General features: G+C 41.7%; 1 protein-coding gene across 1 annotated transcript; it reads left to right on the top strand.

Moving 5' to 3' along the window:
• The first annotated feature begins 4,826 nt into the window (after nt 1–4,826).
• On the top strand, nt 4,827–18,876 carry LOC138982598 (tudor domain-containing protein 10-like). Its single transcript, XM_070355926.1, has 8 exons — nt 4,827–5,328; nt 6,011–6,078; nt 6,766–6,956; nt 7,739–7,893; nt 8,506–8,627; nt 15,086–15,243; nt 16,465–16,532; nt 17,637–18,876. The coding sequence occupies exons 1-8, from the start codon at nt 5,047–5,049 to the stop codon at nt 17,718–17,720; spliced, it is 1,128 nt and encodes a 375-aa protein (XP_070212027.1). The 5' UTR covers nt 4,827–5,046; the 3' UTR covers nt 17,721–18,876.
• The last annotated feature ends 372 nt before the right edge of the window (nt 18,877–19,248 follow it).

Raw genomic sequence — 19,248 nt, 5'->3', positions numbered from 1 at the left:
TCTTTTGCTTACAACACTGTATATCACGGATTCCCTGAAAACCAAGAGTGTGATATTAAAGGTGTGGATAGTATTATACATGCTTCTCGCATCGTGTCAGTTGCTTTTCATTATTTATTTTCAGGAGTGCAAGTGTAAGGCTTGCCTCAGAATGGGAGGCAGAAGAACTGGTATCAGAATTTGATGGCTACAACTTCTGTGGAAAACAACTGTCTGTCTACATTAAAGGTGAGATATGAAATAGACAAGAGTAGGTCAGGCAAGTGGACAGTAAACCCTTATGAGGAAGAGAAAACTAAGTAAGAGGGGGGGGGGGGGGGGGGGACATTGACTAAGGACGAGGTTTTATACAAGTACATCTGGGAAAGGAGGAGCGGACTTGAAAGGGTATGTGCCTTTAAACTCATAAGCAACATGTACTGTTGTTTGTTGTAACACGAATGGGTGAGTTTGCTGTAGTGGTGTACTCACGCTTCTTAGACCGCGTAAAAGCGGTTCAAGGGCAGCCACTCTCACGCACTTCCTCACCAGCGTGGTCGTCTGCTAGAATTGTTTTGCCATTATTCGTGTTTTTGCTTGTGCAAGGGCAAGTGTAACACTATAATTCAAGACAGCAGTCCTCCATGATCGATCTGAAGAGTGCAACTGACCCTTTTGTATCGACAGAATAAAAGCATAAACGCTGGGTTTTTGAGATTAACTCTCGACCTTCACATTAGTTATTCACTCTTGACAAGGTAGGTTATTCGTTCGCGTGTCGGCATTCTGATAGCTGAAAGGCACACGCAAGGGCTTTTGAACAAATTTAGAAAAACATTTCTGCTCCACATTTGGTGTCTCTAATAAACAACTGCTGTACCTCCTGCCCTCCATGCGGTGTATATGGCAGCAGTGATGAGTAATTGTATTGAAATTAAGCAGACGTGGAGAAGTCGTTTCCCCTCATTTAGCAAACTCTCCAATTAATACTTCAATTACTACTTTCAGCAAGACCCAGGTTTGTTTCCTGTCTAAGAGTTATTCTTTACTTACGGTCATTCCCATTCCATGTTTTCCAGGTAACGGGTTTTCAGTTTCACCGCAGGTCCAGGCCTTCAAAAACGTACATGTTCCCTGCGTGTTATCTAAATATGTTTGTTAATTTGGAAGCACTGACCTTGGCAGTTGTAATGACGGGCGCAATAGCCTGGTGGTAAGGATCGACATCGGCCTTCTATGATGAAGGTTTAGATGTTCAAAACCCAGCTGCGTCTGGTGGGTCTAGAGTGGAGATTTTTCTGATATCCCAGGTCAACTTACAGGCAGGCCTGCTAGTGCCTTGTAATCTTGGTGGTAGAATTGAAAATGCACTAAAACACTGATCATCTGAATTTTTTAAAGCAGATTAAATTACATATTCTTACTCCGAATCACATATAGCATTGACACAGTCTGGGATGCTAAGGTCTGAAAAGGGAAGCAACCCCACCACAAAAAGTGTAAATGGAGCCATGGTAATGACTACAGACCCGGGGAGTTACCTCCCCTTGATGTGTACTACGTCACTACCGCTCCTCAACACATGCTCAAGATCATACGACTTTTTCAGCTCTGAGGAGAAGGTTGTTGAATTTTTTGGCTCTCTCGTGGCTGTGCTGTTTGGTGTTTGTTTGACACCCACCGGCCACTTACCCATCTTACTTGCCTTCTGCTTCGTTAGTTGGTGAGCTCTTTCCTTTTTGGTCATTATTTTGACAGGAATGTTGTTGTAGTTGCTGACTTTTCGTCTGTTTTTGGACTTGTAAAATTTTCAGTAACTTATTGTTTGGCCGCCATTTTTGGTTGCTCAGCATGGCTGACAGCGATAAAATGTGGCAAGGCCGATGTAATGGTGAGGTAAACCTAATTTTACCTTCTTACTTGCCTTCTGCTTTGTTAGCTGGTAAGCTCTTTCCTTTTTGGTCATTAGTTTGACAGGAATTTCGTTGTAGTTGCTGAATTTTCGTCCGTTTTGGACTTGTAAATTTTTCCAGTAACTTATCGTTTGGCCGCCATTTTGTTGATCAGCATAGCTGACAGTGATAAAACATGGCAAGGTTTATGTCATGGATCTACCAGACCTTTGATACTTGTTGTTGTTTCGGACTAAGCATGTAATACTGTTATGTCCGTTACTAATTCTGCCCCAAACGAACATGTGGTTGGGGGGCAGTTAAGCATGTTCTTGACATCATTTTACATTTAGTCAAGTTTTGACTAAATGTTTTAACATAGAGGGGGAATTGAGATGAGGGTCGTGGTGTATGTGTCTGTGTGTGTGTGTGTGTAGAGCGATTCAGACCAAACTACTGGACCGATCTTTATGAAATTTTACATGAGAGTTCCTGGGAATGATATCCCCGGACGTTTTTTTCTTTTTTTCGATAAATACCTTTGATGACATCATATCCGGCTTTTTGTAAAAGTTGAGGCGGCACTGTCACACCCTCATTTTTCAATCAAATTGTGTGTGTGTGTGTGTGTGTGTGTGTGTGTGTGTGTGTGTGTGTGTGTGTGTGTGTGTGTGTGTGTGCGTGTGTGTGTTTGACAACATGATTGTTTATGTGGAAAAACTGCGTTGATTTGACTACAATGAAATTGTGTGATGCAGTGAGCCTCAGTAAGTTAACTAACGTATACAAAATGATGAAGTCTTGACTGACTTATAAAGACACAGAATCATTCTCTGTGTGTGCGGAATCCTTGGAGTAACAATAGTGGATACCTACTTTACAAAAGAGGCAGTTACTCGTGTCAGGTAAGGAGGATACCCTTTTCACCCAAACCTAGTGTAGTACATGTATGTGTTTGTCATATATACCCAATGTGGAAGACAGAAAAAAGTGACTTTGTGTTTTTACAGTCTATTGAAAAACATGAAAACCTCTCGCACGCACAAACATTTGAAATATGGTCGGCTTTTCAGTTATTTTCAACTTCACGCATGGCACGCATGTCTGAATGTATGTACGTCGTGTTTGGTGTCTTTGGAAAGGTTATGTATGGTCCTTTCTTTTTTTTGGTTTTAGTGATAAATGTACGTTGCTTCAAAATGAGACAATTGTAGACGAAGCCGAGCATGTCTCTTTTATTCTTTTGGCGGCGAGCTATCGCTCTCGCCGGGGTTTGTTTACGTTGCAGCGCCGAGCGCTGGCAGTAGTATTGCGCGGGGCGAGGCTGCTTTTCGTTGCTCGCGCGCTGTAGCGTTGGCAGCAGGGACCTTATCAGGGGAAGTACAGGGAGCAGCCGTGACAGAGGGTCAAGGCCTATTTAGCTGCCAACTTAATCGTAAGCTAGGAACAGCCGTGACCCTTCTACCACAGGCAACTATGACTACGGCGTTGCTCGTTGATCTCTGCGTCTGACTCTCAGTCTTTCAGAGGTAGACAGACGCGTTCTGGTTTTTCGGCCAAACTCAGGAAGGCTCTTGATTTGGCCGCGAAGTTAACTTCCGGTTTTTCCCTGAGAACTCTTGTCTCGGGAGTCTTATGGCTGATCGGCTTCACGGTTTTCCGTTTATGCTTACCAGTCTTGTTTTCTGTTTTGGGTTTTTGATTCACATTCAATTACCTACAAGCAGACTGATCTGCGAACACTCTGGCTTTTAGCCATTTTGTTTATGGTTACCAGTCACACCAGGCTTCAACCACTGTGATTTCCGCACTTCCGGTGGCTTACGCACAATTGTAAGTCGCTGCTTCCTCGTACTACCGCTCTCTCTGCGTTCGCATGGACTGGTAGAGGATAACTGGCGACCATCTCTTTTTTGAGATTTTCTCATCGAGTTGGACTCTGGTACCTTGTACTCAGGTGTCTCTCTCTCTCTCATTGGTGGAGATCGGTCACTTTTTTCTTGAGCTGACTTCTATCTCTCAGGCCTTTCGGGCTTCACTCCATCCCAAGGTTTGCATACTTTGGCATGATTGTCTTACGCTCACCTTGAGGGTTCGTCCTTCTCAGCACTGAGTGGACAACCTTACGCATGGATCGTTCCAGGGCATTGGCATTTCCTTCCAATAGAAAGGGGGGGGGGCAGCTTGTCTTTCCCTCGACTCGGCTCGGGTTTATTAATCCAAGGCTTGGGTCTCTTCCCGGGCCGTTTTACGGTCCAGGAGATTGGAAGAAGTGCTGGGCACAGCTTACTGGCTCTCTGAAATTGTCTTTCGCAACTTTTGCCTGAGAGACATCGCGGCTGTCAATCAGGACGGTTCTCGGGTCCCTTCCTGCCTTGTTGGCAGCGGGCCAGTTCCTGGCAAGGGTTTTAGAGTGAGTTAGATTTTTCTTTCCCACCGGGCCCTTCCTGACTTGTTGGCAGCGGGCCAGTTCTGGCAAGGATTTTTTGAGTGAGTTAAATTTTTTCTTTCCCACCGCCTTGTTGACGCTATCTGCTATATGTGATTCAGAGTAAGAATATGTAATTTAATCGATAATTTTGTATGTAAATTTTCATTTGATTAATATACTTACCCGAATCACATAGGTTATGCTCTCCCACCAACCCCGCTTATGGTTTTTTAGTTTCTTTAAAGCCGTATGATCTTGAGCACGTGTTGAGGAGCGGTAGTGACGTAGTACACACCAAGGGGAGGTAACTCCCCGGGTCTGTAGTCATTACCTTGGCTCCATTTACACTTTTTGTGGTGGGGTTGCTTCCCTTTAAAATTGTTTAAGACGGGTAGCCTTTTCAGACCCTAGCATCCCAGACTGTGTCAATGCTATATGTGATTCGGGTAAGTATATTAATCAAATGAAAATTTACTTAAAAAATTTTCGAGTTAACAGTGATCTTCTTAAATTACATTTGACCTTGGTATTCGTTTGCACCGTACTTGGGAGGATCCTGAACCAGTTTATGTCTTACAGAGTAAAAAGGATTGCACATTTTCCTGTGCGTTTTATTTTTTTTAAATAGCGCTGAATTTTCCCACAGAGCATTATCTTGTCATCTACCATTCTCTGATTTGTTAACCGCAAATTAACTTTCCAATCATTGGAGGTCAAGATGCTGTATCTCCGAAGCTTGAAAAGATGCACATTCCAAGACTCCCATGTCTCGCTCACATTATGGAGGAATTGGGACGAACACCTGCAATTTCCGACTGTGAATCCTTGTCACCAAAACGGAAACCAATGTGTGTGTCCGAAGAGGAGCCTAGAAGGCCATTTCCCAGTCGCCTGATTGAAGACATGGAGCAGACGCCAGACGTGGACGCGCTTTATGAAATATCAGCCATGGAACGTGAAGTGAGAAAGACAGGAGTGGAGGTTCCTGCCATATTTGTCACCAACTTCTTGAGCAAGTTCATAGAGGTGAGGGGGTGTGTTTCATGGTCAGGGGTGGCCAAATCTCAAACTTTTAACTGGCCAACTGGGCGATTGAAGTTACTAGCTTGCCAGAAATTTCGCTCGCCCGGTACATACTACAATTGCTGCATCTGCAGTGTTTATATTGCTTTGAAACTCGATATTACAACCAAAAGTGATGCCGTTGGACCAGAATTTTCATTGACCAGCCGGGCGAGTTGCCAGGCGGTTTCTAGTAGCCCGGCGGATTTTTTACACGCCCCTGGCGATCAGGCAGACGATTTGGCCATCCCTGATGGTACTGGGAGCGCTAGAGGTAGCGAGTGAGGCTGTGGCCAGAGTGTGGTTTCATTTCTTCTTTTTTTTTTAATCAGAAAATCTAACAGTAAAGAATGAATTGCAAACTGGTCAACTCTCTTTGATCATTTTGTTTTTAATTGAACCCACATGGGATGGGTTGGACCACTTGTGTCATGTCATAGAGTGAATTATATTGAGTTTTAGTCAGTTGATTTTTGTTTTTTGTTTTTCGATGCACGAGAAGACCTATTTATCACCAACAAAATTTGAAAAACAAAAGTTGTAACAATGATGACAGCTATGATGTACATGAACGATGATATGATGATGATGATAATGATGATTTTAAATTTTCTCAGAGATCGACCTTTTGTTTGTTGTGTTGCAGAAAGATGTCAGAAGATGGTTTGCCAAATTCAAGCCTCTGTCCATTGATATCGTGCAAGACTGGGGACTGTAAGTGGAGTTACAGAATTATTGTGACGTTTAACATCTTACTTACTTACTGCCCATTATGCCGGTTGGCATGTAGGGCAGCAACAAAGGACCTACACGTTTAACATCTGTAGCGTTTATTTCATTGGGAGTGTATTGTGTGCGTTAACTCTTGAAAATTTGCTTTAAATCAACAAACCCCTACCTTCTTCAAAAAGTTTCTCATTATAAATGTTTGGCCTGACTGCATTGCATGGGAGGAAGAAAGTCTATGAGAAGTTGTTCATTATGAATCTTTGTCTTGACTGCATGGGAGGAAGAAAACCTTTAAGAAGGTGGTTAAGATAAATCTTTGTCTTGACTGCACGGCAGGAAGAAAGCCTTTACGAAGTTGGTTATGATGAATCGTTGTCTTGACTGCATGGCAGGAAGAAAGCCGTTGAGACGTTGCTCATTACGAATGTTTGCCCTGACTGCATGGCAGGAAGAAAGCCTTTGAGAAGTTGGTTATGATGAATCTTTGTCTTGACTGCATGGCATGAAGAAAGCCTTTGAGAAGTTGGTTATGATGAATCTTTGTCTTGACTGCATGGCAGGAAGAAAGCCTTTGAGAAGTTGGTTATGATGAATCTTTGTCTTGATTGCATGGCATGAAGAAAGCCTTTGAGACATTGCTCATTATGAATGTTTTCCCTGACTGCATGGCAGGAAGAAAGCCTTTCTCGAGCTGCCGAACAAGCAGCAGGTGAGGAGTGCAATCGCTGAGATGTGTCACGAGAACATCAATGGCCTGTCCCTGAAGGTTGACGTGCCGTACTTTTTGCCCAAACTGCGACGGGAGATCCTTGGCACAGGCGGCAAAATCAGTATCCTGAGAAACAGGCGGCCGCAGGTGACAGGTGAGTGTATAGATGGGAGGATTTGTGCAGATTCTTCCAGGTATCAGAACACCCCTGTTTATACCCATGCACACATGTGCAGTAGAGATCATAAGCTCACAACTAAAGTCTCAGGGCTTTGAAAAAAAGTCCACGTTTGCAGGAAAAAAATCACAGAAAAGACTTGGTAGAGTCTGTAAATTTATCTCTGTCGTAAAAGTCTCCCTCCATTTTAAGACCTGATTTTCTTTTTCTTCTTCAGCGTTCCAGAAATTCTGGTGACGTGTGAGCTCGTTAGCCCATTTGGGTTCCCCACACTATACTCTGAGAGCATAGTCGGCTTCACTCTGCTTTTGTTGGGTAGGCATGCTGGGTATTTTCGTGTTTCCATAACCCACCGAACTCCGACATAGATTACAGGATCTTTTCCGTGCGCACTTGGTCTTGTGCTTGCGTGTACACACGAAGGGGGTTAAGTCACTAGCAGGTCTGCACATAAGTTGACCTGGGAGATCGGAAAATATCTCCACTCTTAACCCACCAGGCGGCAGCGACCGGGATTCGAACGACGTCTTACCACTGCGCCACTTCACCCGTCCCTGGTTTTCTAAGATTTAATTACCTCTTGAAGCCTCAATCCTGATTTCTATTAATTGTTTTTTAATTCAGATTTAGACAACAAAATGACAGAATTTGTTCTTCTGTTAATCTCTATACCCTCCAAGTTCTATCTCACATGTTCTTTTTCTTTTCAATTTCCAATGTTGAACATTTAAGCAAAGGATTTCTCAATCTGTTGTCAGGTGATCATGGCCTCATGCAAGAACTGGTGGAGTTTCGCAACCAGGTGATTGTAGCGCTATTGCAGACCCAAACCAGGCTGATCTGCGGACAAGTAGAAGTTATCGTCACACATGTCATCACCGATAAACTTTTCTTCGGCCAGGTTTTAGACAAAGTGAGTGTTGCTTTTTTTCTGTGTCTTTTGGGACATTTGTCTTGCGCCTCCAATGCAGAGCGACTCCTGCGAGGAATGCTAAGATTTAGAGTTGTATATTCATTGAAAAAAAGTATTGATATTATTGCGATATTTGTTCCTCGTATTGATATTTTCCAATAATATATCGGCAGCCCAACATAATTTTAAATGTCTAAAATCATAGAAATAGTTAAATGTGTGTGCAGTTCACAGAACTGAGTGTCTGAGAATGGCCGAGATTTTCGAAGAGGGGACACAACTGTTCCACAATCGCTTAAAGATAACCGCAGCAAAGACGCCACAGAACGTTTGTTATGGTTTTAAAGATGTCATCAATGGAAAGTTGTCCACGCTCTTAATGATTAAAAAAAATAATTTGTATTGCCTTGTTTTCTTAAAAATAAAAAAATGAAAAGACAAAAAAAGCCAAAAACATGTAAAGGTTGAGGCTGGTAGAGGGGTGCTGCCATATTCAACTTCTTTGGGTGAATTCTAGTGGACTTTCAATCAGAGATTAAAAAACTAAAAAATTATTATTTCTTTGAATGGCTGGTTCAGTTTTTCAAAAAGATTGGGTTTTTTCTTCCTCAGGAAGCCATGGAGATTCTGAGGCAGATTTCAGAAGAAATGAACAAACCTTGTGAAGACCCACTTCCTCCCAGGCGTGATGGACCCTGTATCGTTCACAGCAAAAAGGACGACCTATTTCACAGGTATGGAGTATACTAGTTCATCGCTGTTACCGTGGGTCCCCGGGTTTGGCGAGGGATTTATTTCGAAAACTTAACTTTGTTAGACTCCTCGGTGTTCAACACCCTCATGTGCACACATGCACACAATAAAGATTCCCAGTTCACAGCAAAAGTTTCAGCATTCGGAAAACATAACACACACATGCAGACAAATTGGTAGTGCTCGCTTTACCCAGGGAGAAAGCTACCAAAATGTCAATGATGGCAATCTCACAGAACCATATTAAATTACCTCACCTTACCTTACCTTCTAGACATCTTTGTGCTAAAGTTAGTCCCTATATCATGGGCTGAAATGGTGTACAGCTGTTGTTGTCAGTATGGTCATATTAATGAACGATTATCAAACTGCAGTCACATAGTGTTATTCCTGCTGTAACATTCGTTCAATTTTGCTTCATCCATTTGGAAGCAACAACAGTTAACTGAGAGATACGTCTCAGTGACATTTACCATCATTTTTTGTATGTTATATATTTTGTTCGTTGACGTTTAAGAGCAATAGGTCAAAGTTCTTGTGAATTTTTAGTTTTGTCTACAATGAAATGTTCCATGAACTTGACTAAATGTAAAACGAAAGGTCAAGTTTTGACTAAATGTTTTAACATAGAGGGGGGAATCGAGACGAGGGTCGTGGTGTATGTGTGTGTCTCTGTGTGTGTGTGTAGAGCGATTCAGATTAAACTACTGGGCCGATCTTTATGAAATTTGACATGAGAGTTCCTGGGTATGATATCCCCGGACGTTTTTTTCATTTTTTTGATAAATACCTTTGATGACGTCATATCCGGCTTTTTGTAAAAGTTGAGGCGGCACTGTCACACCCTCATTTTTGGCCCAGCAATCTTCAACGAAGGCCGGGGTTTGGTATTGCATTTCAGCTTGGTGGCTTAAAAACTAATGAGTGAGTTTGGTCATTAAAGGGCAGCTGTCGGGTTGCCTGGTCTCAAAAATGCGCGGAGTCGCGTGCAAAAACGCGTTTAAGAGTTTTCCGAGTTGATTCAACTAAAGACTGTTGATTTGGTCCAGAAGAAGACACTTTCATCATTAGTTTGAAACCATTAAAATGCGTGAAACTTTCTGCTAGTTCTCACAATCCGCAAAAAAACGAAGCAGTTGGCAGGCCGAAACGACTCAAAATCCGCGACCGACAACTCTGTCAGCACAAGAAAGACGCCGCAGCGTTAGCCTTGCTGTGACGTCACTCGAGGAAGCCGATAAGGCCGCTGTGAAGTTTACAGTACAATGTAGACTACAGCTGGACATCTGTAATGCTGTACGCGTGATTGATTCTTGCACAAAGTAAAGTATTAGGATGGTAATATCTTCTCAAGACCCACGTTCACATTTTCTCTTCTTTGATCTGACCGACTGCAACCTTTACAAGTCATTTCTAAAGTGGTTCACATGCTGTTGCTACTCCTCCAGTCCACCCGGTTAAACCATAAAGTTGCTCAACCACAGACCCTCGTGTCCCTTGTCAGCAGACACTGTACACTTATGAAGAAGGTCCGCTTGAGGTGTCACACCAATTACCGTGTACGTGTGAGGTACTGAATTCAAGACAAAAGCCAACTCTGTCGGTGGGAAAATCTAGGAAAGAGATGATGATAATACATCTTCAGTTACTCACTCAAGTAGATAGACGAGATAAGATAAAGGGAAGAGAGACGGAGACAATGATGAAACAGTGGATCTAGTGTGGAAAATGGGGGAGGGGGGTTCGGCCGCAAAAAATCAAAGATGAATTTGTCAAACTGTGTTTGTGATGGTTATCGTGTGTGTGTGTGTGTGTGTGTGTGTGTGTGTGTGTGTGTGTGTGTGTGTGTGTGTGTGTGTGTGTGATAACACGTATGTGTGTGTGTGTGTGTGTGTGTGTGTGTATATGTGTGATAAAACGTGTCTGTGTGTGAGTGTGTTTGTGTGTGTGTGTTTGTGTTCCTCGACGCGTGACAATATCTGCCAATAAGTTGAACAAAAACAGAGTTCAAGTGGAACAAAAGCAGGAGGGGGACGGACGACATGTTATGAACTCCGTTTTTTCTGCGAAATTTTGGCCTGGGAGAAGTCACCCCATCCTAAGTTTCTCTTCACCTACCCGTGAAGTATGCTTGAGGGCTTGACTAGACAACCCGATTGCGCCCATTACACGGCATAAAGAGAGCACCGTTCAACCCGGCCGATTCCGCGGCTGACGTCACGCGTCCAAGGGAAGTAATTTTCGAGCGGGCTGCATTGACTCGGCCAAGAATGCAAACTTTCTTCGATTAAAGACATTGTAGCATGTCTAAAGTCTTCGGACTTGTGTTATCAAGCTGTCAAAATCACCAAGTAACTTTTAAGTATAGTTTCAGTTACATGATAACTCATTCTAAGGAACAGATTTTGAAAGCCACAACCCGACAGCTGCCCTTTAAAAATCGGAAACTTGTAATTAAAATTATTTTTTTATTAAACGATCCAAAAACAATTTCATCTTATTCTTCGTCATTTTCTGATTCCTAAAACATATACATATGTTATATTTGGATTAAAAACAATCTCTGAAAATTAAAAATATAAAAATTATGATCAAAATTAAATTTCCGAAATCGATTTAAAAACTATTTCATCTTATTCCTTGTCGGTTCCTGATTCCAAAAACATATAGATATATGTTTGGATTAAAAACACGCTCAGAAAGTTAAAACGAAGAGAGGTACAGTAAAGCGTGCTAAGAAGCACAACGCAACCGCTGCCGCGCCAAACAGGCTCGTCACTTTCACTGCCTTTTGCACTAGTGGCGGACTTCGTTCAGTTTCATTCTGTGAGTTCCACAGCTTGACTAAATGTAGTAATTTCGCCTTACGCGACTTGTTGTTTTGTTATTCTAGGTTTCTGGTAGGATGATGAAGACACAGAACTTTTTTCAATGGAAGAATCCCTTCAATTGGAAAAGATTGTTGGAATCAGTGTCTTAAAAGAGATAAACTGTTAACGCTCCAAAATTCAGAATCAAAAAACAAGAATGTTTAGTGACTTTTAATTTGTGCAAAAAACAAAACATTTACAAGTACATCGACCCAATGGTCTTTATGGTGGATAGACAAACAAACAAACAAACAAATAATATGAGATGAATTAAACTTACCTGCTAATGTTTTTCGTCCGATTTCTGGCAAGGCGGTGCCATCAGAGTCTCGTATTATTTGTTTGTTTGTCTGTCCACCATAAAGACCATTGGGTCGATGTACTTGTGAATATTTTGTTTTGTCAAAAAAAATTTTTATTCTTGAAAGAGGTTTTATTGTACAGTGGTACCTGTGATGAAAGGACACCCTTGGGACTAACCAAAAGTGACCTTACATTGCAGGTGGCCTGTCATGACAGGTGTAATTTGGTAGAGATAATAGACTGATGGACAACAGAATGTGTCCTTTTAAGGGAGGTGTCCTCTCATCAGAGGGGCCACACATTGCTGGTAAGGCCTAAAAAAAAAATAGGTGTGGTTACGGTAACCCGACCTACCCTATTTTTAGGGGCCGACCCTATAACTTTTTATTACATTTGTCAAAAAAACCCACAAAAAACAAGAAAACGAGTGCAGAAAACGCAATGAAAGCGAAAGCGCTCGAGTCGCACACTTATTTCCCTGTCAAGTAGGTTTAATTTGTACACATTAGAAGAAAAAAAAGAAAGAAAAAAAGTGATTGCCTACCTTCCTACCCTATTTTTGGCTCACGTAAGTGTAGCCTATGCGATGCTAACTTTTGTCTGTCTGTGCGTGCGTGCGTGCGTATGTATGTATGTCTGTGGTAGAAACTTTAACATTTGAAGACGTCATATTACATTGACGTCACATTATGACGTACGAGGGTTAGACGTCACGCGATGGAATTACTGAAAGTCTCGGTGATTGTTATTTTGAGCTGGCCGAGACTAGTTGGCAGTCGTGTCCATGTAAGTAGGCTGCATGCAGACAGACAGATCTAGATCTAGTGTCTCGCTTTCTTGCACAGTTTCACCTATGCTCTTTCTGTGTGTGTGTGTGTGTGTGTGTGTGTGTGTGTGTGTGTGTGTGTACTGTGTGTGTGTATGTGTGACGGAGTGATTGAGTTTGTGTTACTGTTTGTCGATTTCTTACGTGAGCCTTGAAGGCTTCGCCTCTTGTTTTTGGCTCACGTAAGTGTAGCCTATGCGATCGTAACTTTGTCTGTCTGTGCGTGCGTGCGTGCGTGCGTGCGTGCGTGCGTGCGTGCGTCTGTGCGTGTGTATGTCTGTGGTAGAAACTCTAACATTTGAAGACGTCACATTACATTGACGTCACATTATGACGTAAGAGGGTCACGCGAAGGAAGTACTGAAAGTCTCGGTCATTATTATTTTGAGCGCGCCGAGACTAGTTGGCAGTCGTGTCCTTGTAAGTAGGCTACATGCAGACAGACAGATCTAGATCTTAGTGTCTCGCTTTCTTGCAGTTTCACCTATGCTCTTTCTGTGTGTGTGTGTGTGTGTGTGTGTGTGTGTGTGTGTGTGTGTGTGTGTGTGTGTGTTTGTGTGTGTGTGTGTGTGTGTGTGTGTGTGTGTGTGTGTACTGTGTGTGTGTATGTGTGACGGAGTGATTGAGTTTGTGTTACTGTTTGTCGATTTCTTACGTGAGCCTTGAAGGCTTCGCCTCTTGTTTTTAACTATGTTACCGTAACCACACCTATTTATTTTTTTGGCCTAACACTGTATTGACACACGTTGTTTTTGCATTTAGTCAAGTTTTGACTAAATGTTTTAACATAGAGGGGGAATGGAGACAAGGGTCGTGGTGTATGTGTGTGTGTCTGTCTGTCTGTCTGTGCATGTGTGTGTGTAGAGCGATTCAGAGTAAACTACTGGACCGATCTTTATGAAAGTTTACATGAGAGTTCCTGAGTATGATATCCCCAGCCTTTTTTTTCTTTTTTTCGATAAATGTCTTTTATGACGTCATATCCGGCTTTTTGTAAAAGTTGAGGCGGCACTGTCACACCTTCATTTTTCAATCAAATTGATTGAAATTTTGGCCAAGCAATCTTCGACGAAGGCCGGACTTCGGTATTGCATTTCAGCATGAAGGCTTAAAAATTAATTAATGACTTTGGTCATTAAAAATCTGAAAATTGTAATTAAAATTATTTTTTTATAAAACGATCCAAAATTACTTTTATTTTATTCTTTATCATGTTCCGATTCCAAAAACATATAGATATGTTATATTCAGATTAAAAACAAGCTCTGAAAATTGAAAATATAAAAATTATGATTAAAATTAAATTTCCGAAATCGTTTTAAAAACAATTTCATCTTATTCCTTGTCAGTTCCTGATTCCAAAAACATATAGATATGATATGTTTGGATTAAAAACACGCTCAGAAAGTTAAAACGAAGAGAGGTACAGTAAAGCGTGCTATGCAGTGCAGCGCAACCGCTGAACAGGCTCGTCACTTTCACTGCCTTTTGCACTAGCGGCGGACTACGGTCATTGTGAAAAAATGCAATGCGTTCAGTTTCATTCTGTGAGTTCCACAGCTTGACTAAATGTAGTAATTTCGCCTCACGCGACTTGTTTTTTACATTTAGTCAAGTTTTGACTAAATGTTTTAATGTAGAGGGGGAATCGAGACGAGGGTCGTGGTGTATGTGTGTGTGTGTGTCTGTCTGTCTGTCTGTCTGTGCGTGTGTGTGTGTAGAGCGATTCAGACTAAACTACTGGACCGATCATTATGAAATTTTACATGAGAGTTCCTGGGAATGATATCCCCGGACGTTTTTTTCTTTTTTTCGATAAATGTCTTTGATGACGTCATATCCGGCTTTTTGTAAAAGTTGAGGCGGCACTGTCACACCTTCATTTTTCAATCAAATTGATTGAAATTTTGGCCAAGCAATCTTCGACGAAGGCCGGACTTCGGTATTACATTTCAGCTTGGTGGCTTAAAAATTAATTAATGACTTTGGTCATTAAAAATCTGAAAATTGTAAAAAATATATATATATATATATATAAAACGATCCAAATTTATGTTCATCTTTTTCTTCATCATTTCCTGATTCCAAAAACATATAAATATGTTTTATTTGGATTAAAAACAAGCTCTGAAAATTAAAAATATAAAAATTATGATCAAAATTAAATTTTCGAAATCAATTTAAAAACACTTTCATCTTATTCCTTGTCGGTTCCTGATTCCAAAAACATATAGATATGATATGTTTGGATTAAAAACACGCTCAGAAAGTTAAAACGAAGAGAGGTACTGTAAAGCACAGCGCTACTGCGCCAAACAGGCTCGTCACTTTCACTGCCTTTTGCACTAGCGGCGGACTACGTTCAGTTTCATTCTGTGAGTTCCACAGCTTGACTATATGTAATAATATCGCCTTACGCGACTTGTTTTTTCTGTGACAGGGGATGGATTTTGGGCCACAAACCTTTCTTTGCAGAGGCAGAAGTGTTCTTCGTGGACGGTGGTCACGTGCAAACAGTGCCCAAGTGGAGAATGCGCACGGCCGACCATATGGGGATATGGGACCTTCAACCAGTGGCTGTGCCTTTCACTCTCACTGGTACGTTCTTGTATACACTGGAACCTTCTTTTATAAGACCTCCACAATTCTGGGAAAACTACGGAGGGAGTCTTAAAATATAGTTTACAGACCTTATTGACAGAAAATCTGAAAAAGATATAGTCTTAAAGGGTGGGGGTGTCTAGAGTATAATGTCACTGTAGGGAAGATTGTGTCTGTGTACATTCTGGGATTGCATTAACTGGTTACTTCAAGTATACTTAATAGCTTCAAATCTGAAGGCGGCATTGTCTGCTGAGTTTTAAAAAGCAAAAAGGAACGTGTGACTCCGAAACTTACAGAAGTCACACAGATTTTCAGATACTTAAAATTGACAGACGGAATCGCCTAATGAATAAGACCTCGGCCTCCTGGTAGAAGGTTGAGTGTTTAAATACCGGTGGATTAAGGGTGAAGATTTTGCTATGTCCATGGTAAACTAATGTTCAGACCTGCTAGTGCCTTATCCCCCACAAGATCAAGTACACATGGTAAAATCAGTGGGTTGTAGTAACTCGAAAAACAAGCATGATACCTCAGAAATCGGAGTACGGATATCTAACTAGCCAGGGGGAAACGACCAGACACGTTAAAAATCACAAGTGCACTGGGGAGTTTCAGTCCATGAACGCTGAAGAAAAAGAAAATACTTAGATTCAAAATACAGTGGATACCCCACCCCCTCGTTGAAACACCCCCCCCCCCCCCCCAATTTCCAGCCTGGATTCCATAACCTGTAATCTGGGGTTCACAAGTACAGTGCTGTAGTAGCTGAGACCACTCTTCTTCTTCTGCATTCACGGGATGAAACTTCCATGTGCACTCGTGTTTTTTGCACGTTTGGCTTTTTTTACGTGTACGAGTATGACCGTTTTTACCCTGCTATTTAGGCAGCCATACGCCGCTTTCAGAGGAAGCATGCTGGGGTATTTTTGTGTTTCTATAACCCACCGAACTCGGACATGGATTACAGGATCTTTTCGGTGCGCACTTGGTCTTGTGCTTACATGTACACACGAAGAGGGATAGGGCACTAGTAGGTCTGCACATAAGTTGACCTAGGAGATTGGAACAATCTCCACCCTTAACCCACCAGGCACAGCCGGGATTCAAACCCACAACCTTCCGATTGGGAGCCCGATGTCTTATCCACTAGGCCAATGCACCCATCATGCTGAGACCACTAATTTGTGTTCTACAAACTGACATTTTCTATTCCAGAGCCAGTTGTGAACTTGAGAAGTAGGCTGGGCACTCATATCATTGTGGAGATCCAGACCGTACAAAAGGTTAGTGCCTACAGGATCTTTGTCATGCACAAGGTACTACTGGTGAAAAAGATGCAGGGGTCAAATTTGAGTAAACTATTTAGGTGCGCGTTATAGTCTGGAAACTATGGTAGCTTTCCTGGGCACTTTTATTTTTAAACTTTTTTTATCATACTCACTTGCAGTCAGTAACACCTCATGGGTGTGTGTATGTGTATATAATTATATGTCTCTGTGTGTGCCCTTTTGTGTAGTTTCTATGTGTTGTATTTATGGTCCTTGAGTAAATGGATTTTAACACACAAAAAGGGAGGTATCAGGCAAGAGAATCTTCCGCCATTTGGCGGAAATCCGCCTTTTTGATGAGCCCCAGGGTCATTTCTGAGATCCGTTGAGAAAATTTTGGGGGGGGGGGGGGGTACGGTACTTTCATCCGCGTAACAGCTTCCATCGGCGATAGTTTATTCTCAATTGGCGTATTCTTATTTGGACTGAATGTTGCTTATACGAAATTTGCCGAGTAGAACCCGAGGATGATAAGAATGCTGTTGGAAACAGCCGAGCAAGTGGTTTCATGCTTGTTCCGGAATTTGCCGAAGATTTCCGAGCGCTTTCTTTGGTTTTTACGGATCGTGCAGTTTCTAGACCACGCGCCATTTTGGGTACCATGCATCGACGAATTACGAAAAGCGATAAGGCCCTTGCGGCCGAAATCGACCCAAGTGTGAAAAACAAAGGGAATTTTGGTTGGCTTGAGGAGAGAGTGAAGACTTCGATCTGGTTGACGAAAGGCAAAGTCTAAAACGAACACACAGTGGAGCTCTCTGTTAACGATTTTGAACACATTGGTGAGAAATTACTGCAGCTTCAAGTGCACTGTTTTGTAAAGTTATGGTGTCTCCTGGTGCACGTTTTAGGTGTGAAAAATATCAAAAACCCTCAGCTTCAGGGGGCGTTGCCCCCTGACCCCCTGGCAGGGAGGGGCCTATAGCGGCCCCCGCACCCCAACATTATTTTCCTCCTTTTTGATGATTTCCTGTTCCCATGCCTGGGTATGCGTCTGTGTACGAGGTAGGGACAAAGTGTCTTATGTATAACATATCTTCTGCTATTTAACTGTTTCAGAATGGCATGGTTGTCGCCAAGCCCATATCGCTGCTGCCAAACTCAAAGGAGTTGCTGAAGACAGTGAAGAAACTGGTGATCTGAACAGCAAACCAAAGCATCAGTGCTGTTCTACAGCTAGAATGGAACGTACCGTAAACATTGTGGTGACTGATATGAACTGTGGATGCTCTGCATAGGTTTGAAGTGATGGTGTTCTGTTGAAGGGCTGCCAGAAACGACATAATTTCTTCATCTAGTCAGCTAAAATATCAGCGGTCTGTTGCCTGCATTGCTGAAATACAGACACAGTGCAGTATATTGCTGAAATAAAGACATGTCGAATATTGCTGAAATACAGACATCATTTGAATATGGCTGAAATACAGACATCGTGCAGAATATTCCTGAAATACATACATCATGCAGAATATTCTTGAAATACAAATATTGTGCAGAACATTGCTGAAAATTCATACAGACATCGTTTCGGATATCTCTGAAATATCTACATAACCTTGGATACTGCTGAATTACAGACATCGTTTGAATATTGCTGAAATACAGACATCATGCACAATATTCCTGAAATACAGACATCGTGCTGGATATTCCTGAAAGACAGACAATTGATGAGCCTATTTGACATTGTGATGTTGGTTGGGGCCGGGTACACATTATGTCAGTACAGTAGCATAACGCGTTTAAAGTGAGTGTTTAGTTTGCCTGCAAAAAATAGTGGAACAGTGTGGTAACATGCTTATCCAAAAGGTCAAAATAGAGCGATCGTGTTCTTTCCTGCTAAAATGATGTGTGGACAGGGTAGTCAGCTTTGTTGTAATGTACGTGCTTAAGGGAGATTTGAAGTTGAACTGTCTTGATGTAAGAGCTGTATTCTGGCAATGGGGACAATCGGTTGAAGGATTCTGTTATTCCTGCTGGACATTCTTAGGAGGAGGGATGATTCAGTCATCTCAGCTTTGTTGCTTGCGAACACCTTGTCAACTGCAAATTTGACCAAAATAATGTACTGTACGCTGTACTTTGCTACCTCATAGTACCGTACACTTGTACAGCCATTGCACTTTGTGCTTTTTAAATGTGTACCTCATGAAAAGGGGAAAAATAGACCCAGAAAATCTAGTCGGTCGGTTGTGGTAACTGCACAAATTAAATGCAACAGCATCACGATAATTTTTTTAAGCAAAACTGTCAAATTCAATAATAACCAAAGCAATTTGTGACCAGTTTATTGTTCAATTTTCAATATTTGTATCTTTTCTCCGGTTCTGGAGAGGGTGCTTGTACATGTAATCAGAATATACCTGTACGTACCATCTGAGTTGTATGAGGTGTTATTTTCACGAGTTATGTAAATGACCATGTTTACACTATGTTTTGTTGTGTAATGTTCCCAAGTGTATTTTACTGGGATTGATATTTATGAGTTGTTTGTGCAGATTTTGCACCCAGAGATTATTGAATGTATTTATCAGTTTTGTATCAGTTTTTGTATTAATAAGATTGTGCATCAGGTTGTGAATGGTTCATTAAAAACAAGATTATCGTGATCATTAATATAAATCCCAGTAAAATACACTTGGGAACATTACACAACAAAACATAGTGTAAA

Source organism: Littorina saxatilis, linkage group LG1 (genome assembly GCF_037325665.1).
Source record: "Littorina saxatilis isolate snail1 linkage group LG1, US_GU_Lsax_2.0, whole genome shotgun sequence".
Lineage (NCBI taxonomy): Eukaryota > Metazoa > Mollusca > Gastropoda > Littorinimorpha > Littorinidae > Littorina > Littorina saxatilis.
This window is presented reverse-complemented; position numbering and strand designations above follow the sequence as displayed.